General features: G+C 42.5%; 1 protein-coding gene across 6 annotated transcripts in view; it reads right to left on the bottom strand.

Annotated features, from left to right (window-relative positions):
• Nucleotides 1-271: 271 nt before the first annotated feature.
• SPATA13 (spermatogenesis associated 13) overlaps nucleotides 272-20,492 on the bottom strand; it is a 60,362-nt gene continuing 40,141 nt past the window's right edge. For all 6 annotated transcript variants that reach the window (XM_075198907.1, XM_075198909.1, XM_075198908.1 and 3 more), the window contains 6 exons: nucleotides 18,937-19,116; nucleotides 17,065-17,297; nucleotides 14,378-14,507; nucleotides 9,953-10,325; nucleotides 6,846-6,920; nucleotides 272-2,465 (listed from right to left, as the gene is read on the bottom strand). In XM_075198907.1, coding sequence (XP_075055008.1) covers nucleotides 2,284-2,465; nucleotides 6,846-6,920; nucleotides 9,953-10,325; nucleotides 14,378-14,507; nucleotides 17,065-17,297; nucleotides 18,937-19,116 — 1,173 coding nt within the window. In that variant the 3' untranslated portion in view covers nucleotides 272-2,283. The remainder of the gene's footprint in view (nucleotides 2,466-6,845; nucleotides 6,921-9,952; nucleotides 10,326-14,377; nucleotides 14,508-17,064; nucleotides 17,298-18,936; nucleotides 19,117-20,492) is intronic.

Genomic DNA, 20,492 nt, shown 5'->3' on the forward strand with positions numbered 1-20,492 from the left:
GACTGATGTGAATGAGTTCTCTGTACAGCGCTGCGGAATCAGTGGCGCTATATAAATAAATGGTGATGGTATCAGGACTGTCAGGAAAGAGGTCTCTACTCTGCTTACGCCAACAACCATCAGTAATTGTACCCAATGTCTCTTGAAACAGAGCTGTTTTAGGGGTTTTTTTTAAACGGTTTTTAAGAAATATTTCAACCAGAACTTCACCATAAGTCCAGGGAAATGTAACAGTAAAATAAATCCCATCATGAAAGTCACAAAACTACAGTTCATTACAAACGAGTTTAAAATCTCGGTTCATGGGTTTCATATTAACACTGAACTGAAAAAACACATTCCAGCATTAACACAGGTGAACATTCCTCTAACTAAATCAGAAAGACTTTCGCAAATCATTAAAATCTCCATACTTTGTTTGAAGGGGAAATATATATCTTTTTCATTATGAAAAATAGACACAACAGAACAATAAAGAGCATGGTTAGCGATACACAATAAATAACAGTCTACATGATACATCGGCTGTAAATGGAATACTTGGAGATATACAATGATTTAACAATGCAGCCCATAATTTTTTTCTAAACCAAAGAAGATCATTTGTTCATGTATATGGCAGTTCATATAAAAAAGGTCAACCTGAATGGGTGCCAGGGTGGATGGCGTTGGTGGTTAGTTTATAAATAAATGTACCTGTAGTAGCTAAAATGACAATATTGGTCAATAGTGTAATGTTGATAATGTTATCAGTTTTGAAAAAACACACCCATTTGAGTTATATCCTATGACATACAATATTTTTAGTTCAACAGTATAATCATGAAACCAGTTCCTAGAATTTTACGATATCCTTATTTTACGGAATGTCCGGGAGACTCCCGAAATTCGGGTAGGTCTCCCGGGAGAGCAGGCAAATATCCTGCATATGGCATCTGCTCCTCAAAATGACGCGTTTTGTGTCATTTTGGCCCCGCCCCCTGTGTCAAAATCGGCATTCTGTCGCGGGGGCGGAGCCAAAATGACGCAAATTACTGCTCCCCTCCCCTCCCGTCCACCAACCACGCCCCCCTGACTAGGATCTCCCGGAAGGAACTTACCAAAGGTTGGTAAGTATGGTCTTACTCATGCAAAATATATTGGTGGGAATTTATAAGGTGCACAGTAAACTGTCCAAAAAAGGTGCTGTAACCTATAGCAACCGGAATGAGATGTTTGCTTTCATCTTGAAAATGTTGTTTAAGAAAACAACAGACTGGTTGCAACAACTTTTTTTTGCACATTTATCTATGCAGACATTTTTATAACCATCTCACCTATGTTCATGTTATGCACAAATCTGCGCTAAGCCATAACAACCAATCAGACATTTGCTGTCATCGTCTAATGCTGGCCATGTATGTTGTAATACCCCAGCTGATATTGAGAAATTAGACCTTCATCACAGTGTGTGTGGCCAGCAAGAACACATACACATAGCCAGATAGCAAGTCGATGGAAAAGATTTAAAATGTGTCCGATAATGCTGATCGCTATTGTCATGCGGGTGATTGGACGGCTCAGGCCGTTGTGTGGTCAAATTGGACACTGGTCCACTAACACAGAGCAGTGGGGTTGGCCTGCTTACTGTGCAGATAAAAAGCTATGGCTTAGTGCAAATTAGAATCCTCAATTAGAGTTCAGTGGGAGTAGCCCTAATGAACACTTTCTGCATTTACCCACAACTGAACTTGCTAGAGTGACTTACAAAATGAATCAATGACCTAAAATCATACAATTGTGGGTTGTTTTGTTGTACAGTGACATCACTTCCTGGATTTCAAAAATGGCCACCGCTCTGCAAAACAACCTAACCAGCCACAATTACTTTTTCCTGTTTTTATAAAAGTGGCTGAAAAGGTTACCCAAAAGCAGCCCACAACAGGCATTAGGCAAATATCTCACGATTGAAAAAACGAATTAAACATAAAATAAAATATTTACATATTTAAAAAAAAAAAAAAAATCAAACAAAGAAAATCTATAAAGTCAAAAAGGAGTCCATCTTCAGGAATAAATAAAACAGTCATCAAAATTGAAAATTACCCAAACAAAATGTTTTACAATAAATCATCTTCCCAGCAGTTTCACATTGTGGTTTTTTTCTTCTTCATTGGTTCCTCTCGTCATGAAAGCACAGCTTAGTTACTCAGAGATTAACGTTATCCTAAAAAGTTTGATCTTCAGTCTTCAAATACTGTACATGTCCCTCAAGAGCTCAGGAAAAGCATTTTCCTTCATTGGTCATTTCTTAAAGGGTGTAAGTTTGGTAATGGTGTTCCAAAATGGAGACGTCTTCCTCTTGGGTTCCGCCAGGGAAAACACCTGCTGCTGTGGAATGCTGGTGGGCACCGTGACGTGCCGCTGGTGCATGGGATGCAAGTTCTGATGAGGCGGAGCTGTAGGGAATCCATTGTACGTGACACCTGTGACCAAGAGACAATAAACCCATGAAATCACCTACAAAGAATTGCAGCTCCGTTTTTCTTTATAATAAACAAATATGGACCCAGGTGTGGTAGAATGCAATATATTTGCAGCACAAAAAACGTCTAGCTTTTCTTAATGTGCTACATACAGTAAAACCTCTACATAGGTTCTTCTCACATTGAGATTTTGTCAGCAGGGATCAACATCTAAATAATTTACAGCTACCACTATGGAGTGGAAGCAGATAATCAAGGAAGGTCCTGAGCCAAATCAATAATCCCAACAAGCAACATGAAATAATGAACTATAAGAGGCCTGCTCCCGGGAGGGGAAAACTTCTGATAACAAATACTCGTCAACCACATGTGGCAGCCCTAAGACCACGTAGGATCTCCCTGAAGAACAAGAATTTAAATGCCAATTCCCAGCCTATTGTTTAGGAGTGGTTTGCGGCATCAAACACTTGGGGGTATATTTACTAAACTGCGGGTTTGAAAAAGTGGAGATGTTGCCTATAGCAACCAATTAGATTCTGTCATTTTGTAGAATGTAGTAAATAAATGATAACTAGAATCTGATTGGTTGCTATAGGCAACATCTCCACTTTTTCAGCCCTGCTGTTTAGTAAATATACCCCTTACTGTATATTTCTGATCTCTTTGTCAGTCTATATAGAAAGGAGGTGTGCCCGCTAGTTCTAGATCTATCACTTTAAATAGGTTAAACAACAGAATGCATAGGAGAATCCCCAAATGTAAACCGCACTTAGAGATTAGGAACTTTCACTCTACAGAAGGTATAGAGTCACTCATCAGTCTCACTGGACCTTACAATCTAAAATCCGTACATCACCCACCCTTTTGTCAGAAGCTAATGAACCCGTCAGTGAGATTTGGACTCTAGGATGAAAACCACTCAGAGAAGAACATACAAGTTCCACATAGGGAGTGCACTGGTCGAAATCGAACTTGTGAGCAGGGTGAGGCAGCAATTCTAACCACTGTGCCACAGCGCTTTCTAATATGAACTCATTTTGTTGTGTTGCACAGCCGAATCAATGATAAACCAATCCGTCTGCCTAGTAATGAATAAAGAATGTCAGTGTCCCACAAACTTAGCACTTCATGCGGATCTGCTGCTTGGTAACAAAATATAGTTCAATTGTCAATGAATTGTGAGTTACTCACCCCCTTGTCCTCCCCCCACACTGACAACTGCAGACCTGTTTGTACCCAATTATAAAAATCAGAGCTGAATGTCACAGTGCCAGGGTTAGATCCAGCCTCGGGCATTAGCTATGTTGGGAATCAGTCTCTGGCAGTAGAGAAAATAATTAGGCACAGCATGGGAGCCTACAAGTATATATTGATTTACAATGGGACGTTAATTTGAATCAGTGTAGTATTTCACATCATCAAGGTCTGATGCACTTGTTGTGTGGTGTGTACATAAGCAGCTGATTCTGTTTGCTATATTAGCTGGCACTTAATTTATCTCTAGCAGTACAGTCAGGTTTATTCATGGGAAGAGCCACGTATGTGATATATATGACTGTGGGTCAGATCCAAGTAAACAGCGAGCAAGAACCTCATCTGGCTGCCAACTGGAGAGCCCCGATTTAGATGTCTTTAGAAGTTTACAATTTTTAACAGACATTTCTAAAACCAAAATAATACAATCCCAGGGCATATTACAGCTTTACAATGGACCGGTTGACTTCACACTATGGAGAGAGCCAATCTTTTTTTTGTTGGAACACATTAAATTGAATGCAGCCTATCAATTCACTACAAGCAGGTGACATCCCTGAGACAGCAGCCAATCAATTCACTACAAGCAGGCGGCATCCCTGAGACAGCAGCCAATCAATTCACTACAAGCAGGCGGCATCCCTGAGACAGCAGCCAATCAATTCACTACAAGCAGGCGACATCCCTGAGACAGCAGCCAATCAATTCACTACAAGCAGGCGGCATCCCTGAGACAGCAGCCAATCAATTCACTACAAGCAGGCGACATCCCTGAGACAGCAGCCAATCAATTCAATACAAGCAGGCGGCATCCCTGAGACAGCAGCCAATCAATTCAATACAAGCAGGCGGCATCCCTGAGACAGCAGCCAATCAATTCACTACAAGCAGGCGGCATCCCTGAGACAGCAGCCAATCAATTCACTACAAGCAGGCGGCATCCCTGAGACAGCAGCCAATCAATTCACTACAAGCAGGCGACATCCCTGAGACAGCAGCCAATCAATTCACTACAAGCAGGCGGCATCCCTGAGACAGCAGCCAATCAATTCACTACAAGCAGGCGACATTCCTGAGACAGCAGCCAATCAATTCACTACAAGCAGGCGGCATCCCTGAGACAGCAGCCAATCAATTCACTACAAGCAGGCGACATCCCTGAGACAGCAGCCAATCAATTCACTACAAGCAGGCGGCATCCCTGAGACAGCAGCCAATCAATTCACTACAAGCAGGCGACATCCCTGAGACAGCAGCCAATCAATTCACTACAAGCAGGCGACATCCCTGAGACAGCAGCCAATCAATTCACCACAAGTAGGCGACATCCCTGAGACAGCAGCCAATCAATTCACTACAAGCAGGCGGCATCCCTGAGACAGCAGCCAATCAATTCACTACAAGCAGGCGGCATCCCTGAGACAGCAGCCAATCAATTCACTACAAGCAGGCGACATCCCTGAGACAGCAGCCAATCAATTCACTACAAGCAGGTGACATCCCTGAGACAGCAGCCAATCAATTCGCTACAAGCAGGTGACATCCTTGAGACAGCAGCCAATCAATTCACTACAAGCAGGTGACATCCTTGAGACAGCAGCCAATCAATTCACTACAAGCAGGTGACATCTCTGAGACAGCAGCCAATCAATTCACTACAAGCAGGTGACATCTCTGAGACAGCAGCCAATCAATTCACTACAAGCAGGTGACATCCCTGAGACAGCAGCCAATCAATTCACTACAAGCAGGTGACATCCCTGAGACAGCAGCCAAAATCAATTCACTAGAAGCAGGTGACATCCCTGAGACAGCAGCCAAAATCAATTCACTAGAAGCAGGTGACATCCCTGAGACAGCAGCCAATTAATTCACTAGAAGAAGGTGACATCCTTGAGACAGCAGCCAATTAATTCACTAGAAGCAGGTGACATCCCTGAGACAGCAGCCAATCAATTCACTACAAGTAGGTCACATCCCTGAGACAGCAGCCAATCAATTCATTACAAGTAGGTGACATCACAGAGAATGCAGCCTATTAACTTACAAAGTGTCTAAGTGGTGTCACCTGTTCCCAGTGAATTGCTCTGCCAGATGCTCACAAATATATTGGCTCATTGGTAACGGATGCCGTCTTACCAACGTATAAACTTCATATTATTTGTGAATATTCTGGCAAAATTATTCACTGGTGGATAAATGTATTCATATATGTTTGTCAAATATAACAAGCACCTTCTGCACTTGTCTGACCATCGCTGAAAGTAAAACTCGCAGACATGCAACAACTTCTTATGCAAGTCCAGACTGATCTTTGTTTTGATAACAAATCGCTGGAGAAATCATTTTAAAAGATCATTTTAAAATTTGCTCCCTCCTACAGACACCAACATGTCTGCATTGTCACTTTTGAATGGAAAATACAGGAAAATCTCTGTGCTTTAGCATTTTTTTTTGCTTTGCACCTCAAATTGGATTGTCATTTGTTGTATTATTTAATTAAACCTCTTCCACATATTTTTATTTTTTAATTAAAGTCCTTCAAAGTACATGAAAGACATTTTGTGCCCTTTTCATGCGTTTCATTACATTCTGTTATACAATGAACATATAACATACATAAACACATTCACAATAGGTCACATAGCTTCGTACAATCACTCTCACTGGTGCAGTCCGTCATTATACTCTCTACATGGTGCCCTCATTCTTGTCTCCGTGCCAATTTTTTTGAATCTGCAATGATGTGACCTTCACCAATAACAATCGCTTTTATATTAAACGTGCTTTTTATGTATTAATTAAAGCACGCAAAGAGCGTTAACCCGGCCACCCAAGCGCAGAACCTACTACTAATACCAAGTGCAAGGACGGCTGTCCCCACTGGGCGAGCGTTCAGCGCATGGTCTGTACAGCCAGATCTCTACCGATCTGGCTGCGGCCGGTTACTGCAGCCAAAGATGGCGGCACACACAGATGGACGGCGGTCACCTTCTAATACAGCCAATAATAAACTGATCAATTTCTAATACGATTATTATTGAGCATCGGGGTTCCCTCGGAGCCACGCCTACTGCGATATCTGGTACACCGCCCAATATGGAACATAACCGGAACCCAGCTCACCTTTCATCTTTCCTTGCCGTGACTTCTTGGCATTGTGCATGGCTTGTTTCTTCTGATCTTCTGAAATCTCCATTCCTAATAATCAGAAGAAAAAGTTCTCATCAGCAAGATAAACGTACGAGCCAGAGCATATGGTCTAAATGTTTCTCTAGGTTTCCTCTGTTCCAATCAAACTGGCCTTAATACAATACGTCTATAACAATATCATATTAATCTGAGTGAATACGCATAAACTAGTGATCAAGACAACATGATCACACTGCTCTAACGCCATCCTGTGTTCACCCCTCGCCCAGGTGTATGGAGGCAACGCTCACAGAGGCTCCCAGCATACACCTCCAGGTAGTTGTGAGATGGATGAAGAGCTTATAACTTTGAACAATCCTGTGACCCAGAGGTAGCAAGCTGTGGCTCTCCAGCTATGGTTCTTGGTCTTCTTGTTCTACTAAAAAACAATAGGGATGGTACTTGAAGATCCAGCACGGTTGGAGAGCCACAAAGCTGCCTGATCTGACCGCACAAGTCAGCCCAATCAAGTCCAATGCCCAAATGGATTATTAGTGCACATGTTGGTAAAGGCCGTCAGAAGATGAGCGACATCAGCCCGTGCATGCAATAATCCTCATACCGTGTAATGCTGCAAGAATTCAAATATACAAAATATACAATGTACAGTCCTATAGTGCTTACAGATTTACCCCCTGTGCCTTATTACCAACACACAAACACAGAGAACAAAAAGTAAAGATCATCATAATCACCATTCATCACGTAGAACGAGGGAGCAGACAACAGGCGTTTCATACTTGCCAGCATTTTGTCAGAACATAAAGTGTGGGATCTGGTATCAGTATATATAGATAGGGGTAGTGGGAGGCGTTACACTACATGCCCACGTGAGTTGTCCTCACTTGGAGACCGTCAGCCTGGAAGAGGGTTCCAGGAAGGGTACACCTTCACAATACATTATCGTTACTTCAATACGGCTCAAGTAAGACGTGACTCAAGCTTATCACACATGTGAAAATCCAGTTACTCAGTCCGATTGCCCAACAATTTTCCCATACACAAAAAACAAGAGATAGATCATCCTCAGGTATTTTGAGAACAGAGAGAAATTGTTAACATTCCATTTTCCATTGAAAGCATGGAAAGAGAGAAACATTCATGATAAGAAAGTCCAAGCCAACAACTGTTTATTCTAAGTATCCATGGCAACACAACATATATAGGGCTCCTATATTAAAACGGAGACCTGTAATCTGAAGTTTGCTGAGGCTATAAAATCCATTCCTTATTATGTACAAATAATGTATAACAGATATAGGAACCTACTCCCACTTGTCCTGTTAATGTGGGTGCATCAGGAATATTAAAAATAAAAAAGCATCACGATGGAATGTATAACATATGGTAGATATCAAATTCCTCAGCTTTCTCACCCAGAAATACTGGGACAGGGTGCCGAGAACTATTCTCCACAGTGTGTTTGGTGCCAGGTCGTTCATCCCAACTGTCTCTGCATCTGAGTAGATACATTTTCAATTTAAAGCGCCCACATTCGGAGACAGCTTAAGTCTGGTGCTGGAAAAGGTAATGACTTATCTTAGAGTGCTACAGTGCTGTAATCCGACATTATACAAGTAAAGGAGTTATCCCTCACTCATCTATTATCCCAAATTTAATTTTACTAGAAGTGACACCTTCTCCTGTAGAAGAAGAAACCACCACTGCAGTCCCACTAATAGGGAGGGTGGGCTTTTAGCGGATATTTTTCAGGATACTGTAGTCGTTGTCTCCCCAGTGTTCAAAGTGAAAATTTAGAAGTGGCGGTGTGGGAAATATAACTGAATGGCCGGGGGCACCTAGCTCCCAAAGCTTTAGGTCATTTATTAATTTACTATTTAGTAAAGTATAAAAAGATATTCCACCCCATGTCTCCCACCCCTCGTATGATAATGTAACACAGAAATGCACACAGGGAACAGACCTGTCTCTATGACTAAAGTAGTAAAATGTCCTATACGTGTGTCATGAGCATGACTTGTGGAAGAAATAAACAGGAGAACTCGAGGATTTGTTCATTCTGCCGAGAAGCTCCTAATTAGACCTTTCTCCAGAACATCAGGATTCAGGTGAATTTACTTTAACCTTACAGCAGTGGATCCCAAACTTTGTCAGTTCAAGGCACCCTTAGGGTCTCCATAATATTTTCAAGGCACCACTAAGCCATAATAATTACCAAGTAGTCCCCGCCTTGCTTACCACTGGCCCTGGCTGAGGCACCCCTGTGAGATCGCCGAGGCACCCCTGTGAGATTGCCGAGGCACCCCAGGGAGTCTAGGCGCACAGTTTGAGAACCACTGCCTTACAGTGTGTCTCTATAACGGACAGTTGTATCAGATGGCAGACATATTTCTGGAGACCAATGCACTGATTCCTATGCAAATAGTTCACCCACTATGGCTTCTACATTGGAGACAAATCTGTTTGTGACAACTGATTACCAAGTGGTGAGAAGTCTGTATACTGGCCTACTGAGACCACTGGTTCCCCCTATATCTATTATACCGAAGGTAACTCAGAAAGTATGTGACATAAAGAGGATACAGCAATACTGCAGATTGGAATTGTTAAAAATTAACATTTGAGATCAGAAAATAAATGCACCACCGTGGTTTTTCCCTTGATATTTTTGCTCAGTCACTGCAAACACGGAAATTCATCCCAGCCGCACACTGGGTGGGGGGGGTGGGACTTATTTATTGTGATGAAGTGAGGAGTCCTAAAAAATAATTAAAGACAAAATGTGGGGAAGGTTTACCAGTCCTTTGTGCATATATTTTCCTAACTGCATCTATAATTTATATTCACTGTCCAGCTAGTTTAGTTGATATTGCCAGGGATTCCTGTAGAAAAAAACATCAGAGATGTTTATCCTAAGAAATGCAGTCCAACAACTGCCAGATTTGAAGATCACCATCGCTAAATCAATATATAGTGGTAGGACCAATGAATGGCTACTTTGCGCAGTTAGAACATTTGAAGTCACAGCAGTATAAGGAACAGAATGTTCAGGGTTTACATTAAACCACAGATGCACTCACCCATATCTTTGTCATCTTGGACTCTCTTTCTTTCATCCAAGAATGCTTGGAGCCACCCCTGCTTGTCCTCCGGCTTCTTTGCACAAAACAAATGAACTTCAACCGTTTGCTTATTTGCCATCTTAAAGGCGTTCTTAATGTTCAAATTGAAGTCCCTGTCCTTTCCGTCTTCCACGTCGGCAAATTCCATCTCATCCATGTCTATCCTGCCTTTGTAATACAAGATGTCTCTACGCAACAAGTCCTTTTTGCAGAAGACCATTTGGTGGTCAAACAGAAAGAATGTTCTTTGCTGGCTCTTGCCTTGTTTGAAGATCTTTGTCAGTTCCCCTGAATGGATCAGCTCAGAACTCCTGGCTAAAATGTCTTGTCCCTAAATAAACACAAACATCTTTATTTTATATTTTAAAATACTCATTGCGAGGCACTTATGAACCTAGTCCACAGGTAACTGCAGACAACAGCTAGGTCATCGCCCATAGCAACCAGACATTTGTCATCGATTTCAAAATCTAGAATCTGATTGGTTACTATGGGCAACGTCTCAGTTACTTGTAGAGCAGCTTTCATAAACATTCATCAGTATCTTTTGCAGTGTTTTACAGAAAGTCATTCTGATCATATCTGTACAATAATTGGTGTCCTTTATACCCAGTGCTGTAAATAACTTTTTTTAATAGAGCGTAACTAAAAATATAAAATGTTTATATAGGAGGCCTGATGCTAAAATGCCCTGTTAACTTACACCAACTTCCCACTACGCTCCACTGGAGAAATTAATTATTATTAATATTTATGCACCAATAATTTACAGGTATAATCTTTAGACTAAACTTATTTATAGATATCGAGTGTGATTCATTAGGTAAGCAAAAGTAAGTAAGGCAAAACCATGTTGCATTGGCAGGGGAGGTAAATGTAAAATGTCATGGCAGATTTATAGCTGGGATAGGGCATGTCCTCGATCAGTGTTGGCTAACCTATGACCTTCCCTCCGTCATACTCGGGGACTTCAACATCCCCATCGACAACTGCTCAGACCCTGCCACTATCAGACTTCTCTCCCTCTCCTCCTCCCTTGGTCTCACCCAGTGGACCTCCTCCCCCACCCACCATCTTGGTCACTCCCTCGACCTTGTCTTCTCGCATCTCTGCGATCTCTCAGACTTCTCCATCTCTCCCTACCCACTCTCCGACCACCATCTCCTCTCTTTTACTCTGTCCTCCTCCCCTGCTCCCCCCCGCCTAAAGCCACCCTCACCAGACGCAACCTTGATGCAATCGACCCCATCTCCTTCTCCTCCACTCTTGATTCTCTCCTCTCTCCCCTTCCCTCCCTGACTTGCCCTGACCAGGCATCCTGTCTCTACAACCACTCCCTCACTACTGCCCTTGACGCTGTCGCCCCTGCCTCTCCCATCCGCCGACGCTGTCTCATCCCCCAACCATGGCACTCCAAACTCACCCGCTTCCTTAAAAAGTGCTCTCGCACTGCAGAACGCCTCTGGAGGAAATCTCGGCTCCCTGGCTGACTTCCTTCACTTTAAATTTATCCTCTCCTCATTCTGCTCTGCCCTCTCCCTGGCTAAACAAACCTTCTTTAAATCCCTCATTTCCCTTCAGTCCTCTAATCCCCGTCGTCTCTTCGCCACCTTTAACTCCCTCCTTTCTCCCCCCCCCTCCCCCTCCGGTCCCTCTCTCCCTCTCAGCTGATGACTTCGCCACTTTTTTCTCCTCCAAAATTGAAGCCATCAGACTCAACATCTCCTCCTCCAACCCCTCTCCTGCTGCCATTACTGCTTCACCTCCCTCTAACAAACAACTCTGGAGCTCCTTCAGCCTCACAACAGGCGATGAAGTTCGCTCCCTCATTCTTTCCTCTCCTCCCTCCACTTGTCCTCTTGATCCAATCCCCTCTAACCTCCTTCGCTCTCTCTCTCCCACTGCCTGCTCCTACCTGGCACACCTCTTCAACCTATCACTCTCCTCTGTTGTTGTACCCTCCTCATTCAAACACGCTCTCATCTCTCCTATCCTCAAAAAACCCAACCTCGACCCCTCCTCCGTCGCCAATTATCGTCCTCTCTTCTCCTCTATGCCTCCAAACTTCTTGAGCGGTTTAGTCTGCTGTCATCTCACCAGATACCTCTCAGACAATTCCCTCCTCGACCCTCTCCAATCTGGTTACTGCCCCCTCCACTCCACTGAAACTGCCCTGGCTAAAGTCACCAATGACCTCCTATCAGCCAAATCCAGGGGTCATTTCTCCTTACTTATCCTCCTCGACCTCTCCGCAGCCTTTGACACCATGGACCACCCCCTCCTTCTGCAAACTCTTCTCTCTCTAGGCCTCTCTGATTCTGTCCATGCCTGGTTCTGCTCTTACCTTGCTAACCGCACCTTCTCTGTCTCCACGTCCGGCTCTTCCACCGCCCCCACGCCCCTCCAAGTAGGAGTCCCCCAGGGCTCTGTTCTCGGCCCCCTTCTCTTTTCGCTCTACACTTCCTCCCTTGGTGCGCTCATCTCCTCCTTTGGTCTTCAGTATCACCTTTATGCTGACGACATTCAACTTTACATCTCCTCTCCTGATCTCTCGTCCACCCTCCTCTCTCGTGTATCTGACTGCCTCTCTGCCATCTCCTCCTGGATGTCCTCACGCTTTCTCAAAATTAACATCTCCAAAACGGAACTCAGTCGTTCCTCCTTCCAGACTCCCCTCTCACCACAACCTCTCAATCGTTGTTAACAACACTACCATCTCATCTGTCACCCAACTCCGTTGCCTGGGTGTCACCCTTGACTCCTCTCTCTCTTTTGCCCCCCACGCCCAATCCCTTGCTCAAGCCTGTCGCTCCCAGCTGCGCAACATCGCCCGCATCCGACCCTTCCTCTCACAAGACGCCACCACAACCATCATCCATGCACTCATCTCCCGCCTGGACTACTGCAACCTCCTCCTCACTGGCCTCCCTCTCTCCCATCTCGCCCCGCTCCGATCTGTACTCAATGCAGCTGCCAGACTTATCTTTCTCTCACGTCGCTCCTCCTCTGCCTCCCCTCTCTACCAGGCCTTACACTGGCTCCCTTTCCCTTACAGAATCCTCTTTAAACTCCTTACTACCACTTACAAAGCTCTCTCCCAGTCTACAGCCCCCTACATCTCTAACCTACTTACCATTCATACTCCCGCTCGCTCCCTGCGCTTGGCAAACGACCGTCCCCTCTCCTCCACTCTCATTACCTCTTCCCACTCCCGAGTCCAAGACTTTTCTCGAGCTGCCCCCCTGCACTGGAACGACCTCCCTCGCTCCATCCGTCTCACTCCCAATCTGTGCTCCTTCAAACGGGCACTCAAAACTCACCTGTTCCTGAAAGCCTACCAACCATCCACTTAACCCCTCATCCACTCTGCTTGTTCTCCCTCCTCTCCCCCGGTCCCTTTTTCTCCATTGCATCACTGCCTCCCTTCGTGCCTGTTTTGTCCTCCCTCCCTTAGGATGTAAGCTCGTATGAGCAGGGCCCCTCTCCCCTCCTGTCTTCATACCGACTCTTCTGCTCCGCCCTCACTCCATATGTCTGCCCGGAGTTTCCGAAGCATTGGTACTTAGTGTTTATTGTTCTGTGATGTTTACCCTGTATGGTCTACTGTTCGTATTATGTAAGGCGCTGCGAAAAAACCCTGTGGCGCCCAACAAATAAATGATAATAATAATAATAACCTATGACACTCCAGGTGTTGAGAAACTACAAGTTCCAGCATACCCTTCCAGCAATAAGCTGCTATATATTGGCAAAGCATGCTGGGACTTGTAGTTTCACAACACCTGGAGTGTCACAGGTTAGCCAACACTGTCCTAGACAGTCAACTTTAAATTTCAGTGTACAAATAAGCTATCAAATATTGTGTGCTACATGAAAATAGACAGCATTTTCCTTAAGTGCAAAATAATAAACTAATTTGCACCCATTCCATTGCAACATGGTTTTGTCCAGAAAACTTACTCAATTTTTTGCTTAACATTCCTTAATGAATCAGGCCCTATGTCACAATTACCAAAATATTAATATATTGGTTACATAAACATTTTTTCTCATGTCAAGAAATATTCCAAACATCCACTGAAATAGCAAATATTGATGTATTTACTAATTGTGGGGTACTTTTTTTTTTTTTAAATAAATTGAGAGCAAATGTTTACCTGTAGTGTTGACATGAAAAAAAAAAATAAAAAAAAAATGAAAAGAATATTTCCAGAGTTGGAGAAAAACGTCTGTTCCGAGAGTGAAATGCCAGAAATTTGCACAAACATTTTCAGAGTTTCCATTCTCTAGTCATTCTATAATTTTTCTATGTTACCACAGCTCGAGGATTGCAAAACAAAAACAGTATCATTCCAAACGTGTGTGACTGCAAGCAATGCTCACCTCCCACCCTACAATGGACACCTGCCAGCAGGCGATCTTGTCTATACTCTCCAGCCGCCTCTTCCGCTCATTAATTAAGCAAGCAACGTTTTTCATGGCTTCGTAAGCTTCTTTTATTTTGCTGTAATCCCTGCAATGTAATCGGGGCGTTAAAAATTAGTGACAAATGTGTGTGCAGCACACTACATAGCACCCGATGTGTTCTCGGAGATAGTTATGAAACTCAAAAAAAGTTCTATATAATCATTTGTAAAAATATTAAGAAAGGAAAATAAAAGATAAACAACAAACAAACATAATAAAAAATGTTTATCTCCTGAAACAGTGTAATATGAGGTGCAAGTAATTGAACCTTCGGCAATGTAGTTCCAGTAACAAATGATCTGCAGGAACTGAGGCATCTTTAAGAATAAAACAGATTTTGGAAGAAATAACAGCATTAATTGGCACAGTTTGATAAAGAACAGAAGTCATCAAAATGCGGGTTTGAAAAAGTGGAGATGTTGCCTATAGCAACCAATTAGATTCTAGGGCCTGATTCATTAAGGATCTTAGCTTAAGAAACTTCTTATTTCAGTCTCCTGGACAAAACCATGTTACAATGCAAGGGGTGCAAATTCGTAAACATGGTTTTGTCCAGGAGACTTAAATAAGAAGTTTCTTAAGCTAAGATCCTTAATGAATCAGGCCCCAAGTTATCATTTATTTAGTACATTCTTCAAAATGACAGCTATAATCTGATTGGTTGCTATAGGCAACAGATACACGTTTTCAAACCTATAACAACATGCCAGTTTAAAATGCCAGCAGGGCAAACACGGACATACATAAATCAGTAGTTGGATGCCGCTTCAGAAGCATGCCTTACCAATGTCATTACTGTGACCGGATCACTCTGTTCCAGTTGGCATTTAAATATATTCATATTCCCCCCTCCCCCCACTTCTGTAACAAAATTCTTAAAGATTACAGCCAGGAAAACTGTACCCTCTGTGCCTTGAAAGAATTCCTCTATTTCACAGCGGTCACAGGGCAGACTCCTTCCCCTTTCCTCCTGCCGAATTCAATAAAATACCCCAACAGTAACCCTATTGTTTTCCTGAGAGGGGCCCAGCCATTAACCCAGATAGAGGGGGTTCTTGGACCACACGATACACCAATATGCATGGACTGATAACAGGGACAGAAATTAAGAATATCTTTCGGAGGCAAGGGAACGAGAAGTATGAGACATCAAAACAGTGTTGGGAGCCAAGTTTGATCAATGTCTGAATTGAAGAGTGAACACTGACAGTTTGTCCATGGGGTTGAGAAACGACTCAGGGATTGTTCCAAAGTCTGTGTACATATATTGTCTCCTAGAATTCCATGTTTTTGGAATGACTCTCTAAACCTGCACCGCAGAATGATTTATAGTGCTGGATTTGTACTTTTTTTTTTTATGTTAAACTACATGTTAACTAAAAAATGTATGATATAAATACTTCAATATCCACGCAGTGTAATATAAATACAATTATGTCACATTGATATAAAGTAGAACCAAACTAAGTGTAAAAAGGTAAGATCGAGCAGAGCCGCAGTGGGCGTGGTATGAGGGTGGCTTTCTTTTAATTCTCTTATATATGATCGTTAATAAAAGAAATAAGTAAAAAAAATAAAAATGGGTCATTCACCGGAACCCCACAGAAATGCATTGCAGCTCTCTATCTGACCATAATCAATGTCATTCCCTTTTTTTAAGCAAATAGGGAAAATTAAAAAATGGGGGGGGCCCAGAGGGGAATATTCCCATGTTTGCCAACTTCAGTCTTTGAACCGGAATTTTACAGAGTTATTGTATACAACCTTATTCCATTTTTCATTATTGTAATTATTATTACGTTTTTTTTTTTTCATCGTATTTACATTAATGTCAGCTACGCTACACTTTTTCACTGGCTAAAGTCAAGCAATATACGTGATCAACCACCAATTCTAAAACAAATGGCATCACTCGTGGTCTCACAATATGAAAATGGTGGGAATCATTGTTTTACAACACTCTGATGTTTTAGTCAACTTGCTTTACACAATAATTCATTAAATGTGGTCAGTTTGCGTCACAATCGCCAACTGACCCCGATTCGAATTTGTGGTTTGAAGTTTGCGTTTAAATTTGTGTTTTTCAAAATATTTTAAACAGTATTTAAAAAAGGTGTTTTCAATAAAAAAAAAAAAAAAAAATTAAAAAAAAGTATTTTCAAAATATTTTAGCAATTTTTCCACTAGCACCTGATAGAACAGACATGATTTTCTGAAATTGAACTTAATTTTCTTAAGCTGTCAAAAATGTGATACATTTTGTGGAATTTTCACATTTTTGGACCAATTCACTTGAACCAGTCTGAGAAACAGGCCAGTTCTATATGGGACATATCTGTCATCTAGCTGCTCTCTAGAAAGGTCAGAAAATCGGAAAGGAAAAAAGCATTAACTGCTGGTTTTCAGTAACAATGTCGTACACACAGATATGATCACCAAGTGTCTGCCTACGGACACTATGAGAAGCACTGTTATGACTATGATAAAACAAACCTGTTACATTCAGGAATCTCCTAGACCCCAACGCTCTGGATACTAGATCCCATACCTTTATGTTCTGTTAGTAGGAACCACTTAATAATGCCCCATAATGAAGTAGCTACCTGTGCTCCTGAGTCGTGTATTTCAGTAGCTCGGCCAGCTGCAGAGGGTATTTGCAGATCTTCTGGACTGGTGTCAGGAGAAAACCATCAATAGCAATGTCAATCATCTGTTGCAGCAGCCGACAGGCCTCAAAGAAGTGTCGGTACTTGCCCAGCTTCATCAAGTTGGAGAGCTCCAAGCAGGCGTTGGGGTGGTTATTACAATACTCAGAATAGATTGAAAACCCGTCTTGCTATATATGTGTACAGAAAGAAAGAGAAAAATACAATTCACATAATATACACACACACACAAATGTATGATAAAAAAAAATTCTGTTGATCTAATTGAGCTTGGTCTAATCAGAGATGTCATTGAAAAATGTTGTGCCCTTCTACAAAATGTTTATTTGAAATATAAGGCTTCCACCTATCCTGCAAGTGTCAAAGACAAATATAACATACACCAATAGAGAATGTTCGGCAATAAAGTATTCTAGTAGTGGGCAACAGGGGCTGCCTTGCACACTCAACAGGAGTAATCACTCTGTCTAATAAGTTTAACAAACTTCCAGCATTTTGCATTCAGACAGTGCCACCAGAATATTGCCTGATTGAATTACCACACTGGCTGATCTCGTAGGCAAGATTTTGGTTTTCAACCAAACTGGGCAGAAATTACTACGTTCGTGGCATATCTAAGGGGTGGAGGAGGAATAAGCCCTGCTCCGTGATTTTGCAGGCAAGTTTATTTATTCATTGGGAGTTAAACTTCCAATCACAGGCTAGCTGCACTGATAGCCAAGCAAACAGAAGCTCAGCCCTTAGAACGGACATATGTGGAGAGCAGGCTCAAACTCCCTCCAACCTATGTCTGGAAATGGAATGTCAACATCTTTGGCAATTGACCTCTAACTTCATACTCAGAATACTCGGGTAACAAGCTTTTCTTTATTTTTTGCTGTCAGTGGGGGAAATTATGGAATCTGGGGGGTTTCGTTGAAGGAAGAGGTTAGTTACTGCTGGGGGAGAGGATGTGATAAGTGCACAGAGTTTGTTTTGGGGATTTTATGACATAGGGTTTGGGATAAGAACTGTGTTTTGGGTTGATATGGGGAGGTCTGTACTCTTATGGGGCTTTCATGATGTGGGCACAGGGGGGTTGTAAACATGTTTACAGTTGTATTATGTTTACAGTTGTATTTCTAAACTACAATCCCCATAGATTGTGAAAAGTTAAACATAATTGTGTAGGGAAAACATGAATAAGGTTAATACCTCATCAGCAGGGGGCCTGCACAAGAACCAGAGGTGGACAGCAGACCGTAGGAGCAGGGGACAGCATAGGGAACCCAGATATAGACAAACATATAGTACGTAAGTTTGTTAAAAGATCACTAACTAGTAAAGCCCTGCTCTAAACAAAAGCTCTAGATCCGCCACTGCTACATGTGGTGGATCACGTGTACAGAGGGAATACACAGAGTCTTCACCAATCAGTATTTGATCGGCTAACCCTGCTGCAAGGGGACCTTTGTCATTCAGTTATTTGCACTAACAACTATATAACTGGATCTGTGCAATTTGGAACATCTGATTGTACTATAAGCCACAGACACAGTAAGCTGCGGTTGGGTCCAACAACCAGTTGTTCCTTATATGTCCAGATTTATCTAGTTCTACCAACCAATCACAGAGTACCCTTTGTGAACACAACATCCTCACGCTGTAAGGTCAAAAAAGGTCTTTAAATGAGATCCAGTGTAACTTTAGAAATACAATCTGGGGATCCCTTCAAATACGATGTCCACCAATACATGCCCAATCTGTGTAAACTAGACATTACTATTATATAAAGTGATCTGCTGTTTCACAATCATAACCAAAACTCACATTTTCAAGGAAACATCCCCCAATTTCACTGAGATGAGGCTCCTCTTTGTTGTACTGCTTCTCCAGATTTTTGAAGAATGTTTTCTGGAATTTATAAACTTCTTCAATGTTTCCAAAAATGGTTCCGAGCTGCACTTCTGTGAACATGCTTGTGTGCTTCCGACATTGCTTGATGTAGCCCTGAAATCAAGTATGAAAATCAATTTAACTGGAACTGTACATAATTCATGCCACGAGCAGAGTTTACGAGGCAGATGTGAACCACACTGGTGTGTCTGGTCCACATAATCTAGTATGCACAGTCAATGTATAGTTGTTTCTTGTCTGATGGTGTAGGATGCTACTCTATGGCCTTATCTGTGAGGAGTTTGTATGTTCTCCCCGTATTTGCGTGGGTTTCCTCCGGGTGCTCCGGTTTCCTCCCACAATCCAAAAACATACTGGTAGGTTAATTGGCTGCTATTAAATTGACCTTAGTCTTTCTTGGTCTGTGTGTATATTAGGTAATTTAGACTGTAAGCTACAATGGGGCAGGGACTGATGTGAATGAGTTCTCTGTACAGCACTGTGGAATTAGTGGCGCTATATAAATAGCCGATGATGATTCCAGAATTACTCTTCCATCTGATAGCCGCAGCTCAATGGACTGGAACTACTGCAAACCAGTGACAAGAGCAGCATGTCCCGGTACACAACACTCCCCACAGTCCCCCATCATCATCATCACCATTTATTTATATAGCGCCACTGATTTCGCAGCGCTGTACAGAGAACTCATTCACATCAGTCCCTGCCCCATTGTAGCTTACAGTCTAAATTTCCTAACATACACAGACAGACAGAGAGAGAGAGAGACTAGGGTCAATTTTATTAGCAGCCAATTAACCTACCAGTATGTTTTTGGAGAGTGGGAGGAAACCGGAGCACCCGGAGGAAACCCACGCAAGCACGGGGAGAACATACAAACTCCACACAGATAAGGCCATGGTTGGGAAATGACCCCAGCGCTGTGAGGCAGAAGTGCTAACCACTTTGCCACCGTGCTGCCCATTTAAAGATTCTCTAAGAACAGCAATCATGTGTTTTGCTGTTGGAAGTGGGATACAGTTAAAGTTACTCTGAGGACCCAGATTGCAACGTGAGCAGGGCTACTTATGGCGAATGCTTGAATGTGGCCACCCTTTGTAAGGCTATAGGATTCATCCTGCTAGTTGCACCTACTAATGAGTTTAGGAAACAAAAATCCTGCAGAATAAGTACACTCTTGTGTACAAGTGTATATAGCTTAAAGGATTTAACGTTTGTATGAAACAGAGGTGTGTATTATACATGTTCGCATTGCTTCTACAGCAGGTAACAGAATGCTCGTTTACCACTTGGGGTTCGAATGGATACAGAGTCTTCTATATCTCTCAGGCTGGTATCAAACATGCATTCAGTATTTTAGCAACTGCATCCTATGTGAAAATTAAAATGCATTTCCTATTGAAATCACAATGTGGTGGGTCTCTGAACAAATAGGGGCATATTCAATTTCCGCGGCGTTAAAACTACTA

This window comes from Mixophyes fleayi, chromosome 2 (genome assembly GCF_038048845.1).
Source record: "Mixophyes fleayi isolate aMixFle1 chromosome 2, aMixFle1.hap1, whole genome shotgun sequence".
Lineage (NCBI taxonomy): Eukaryota > Metazoa > Chordata > Amphibia > Anura > Limnodynastidae > Mixophyes > Mixophyes fleayi.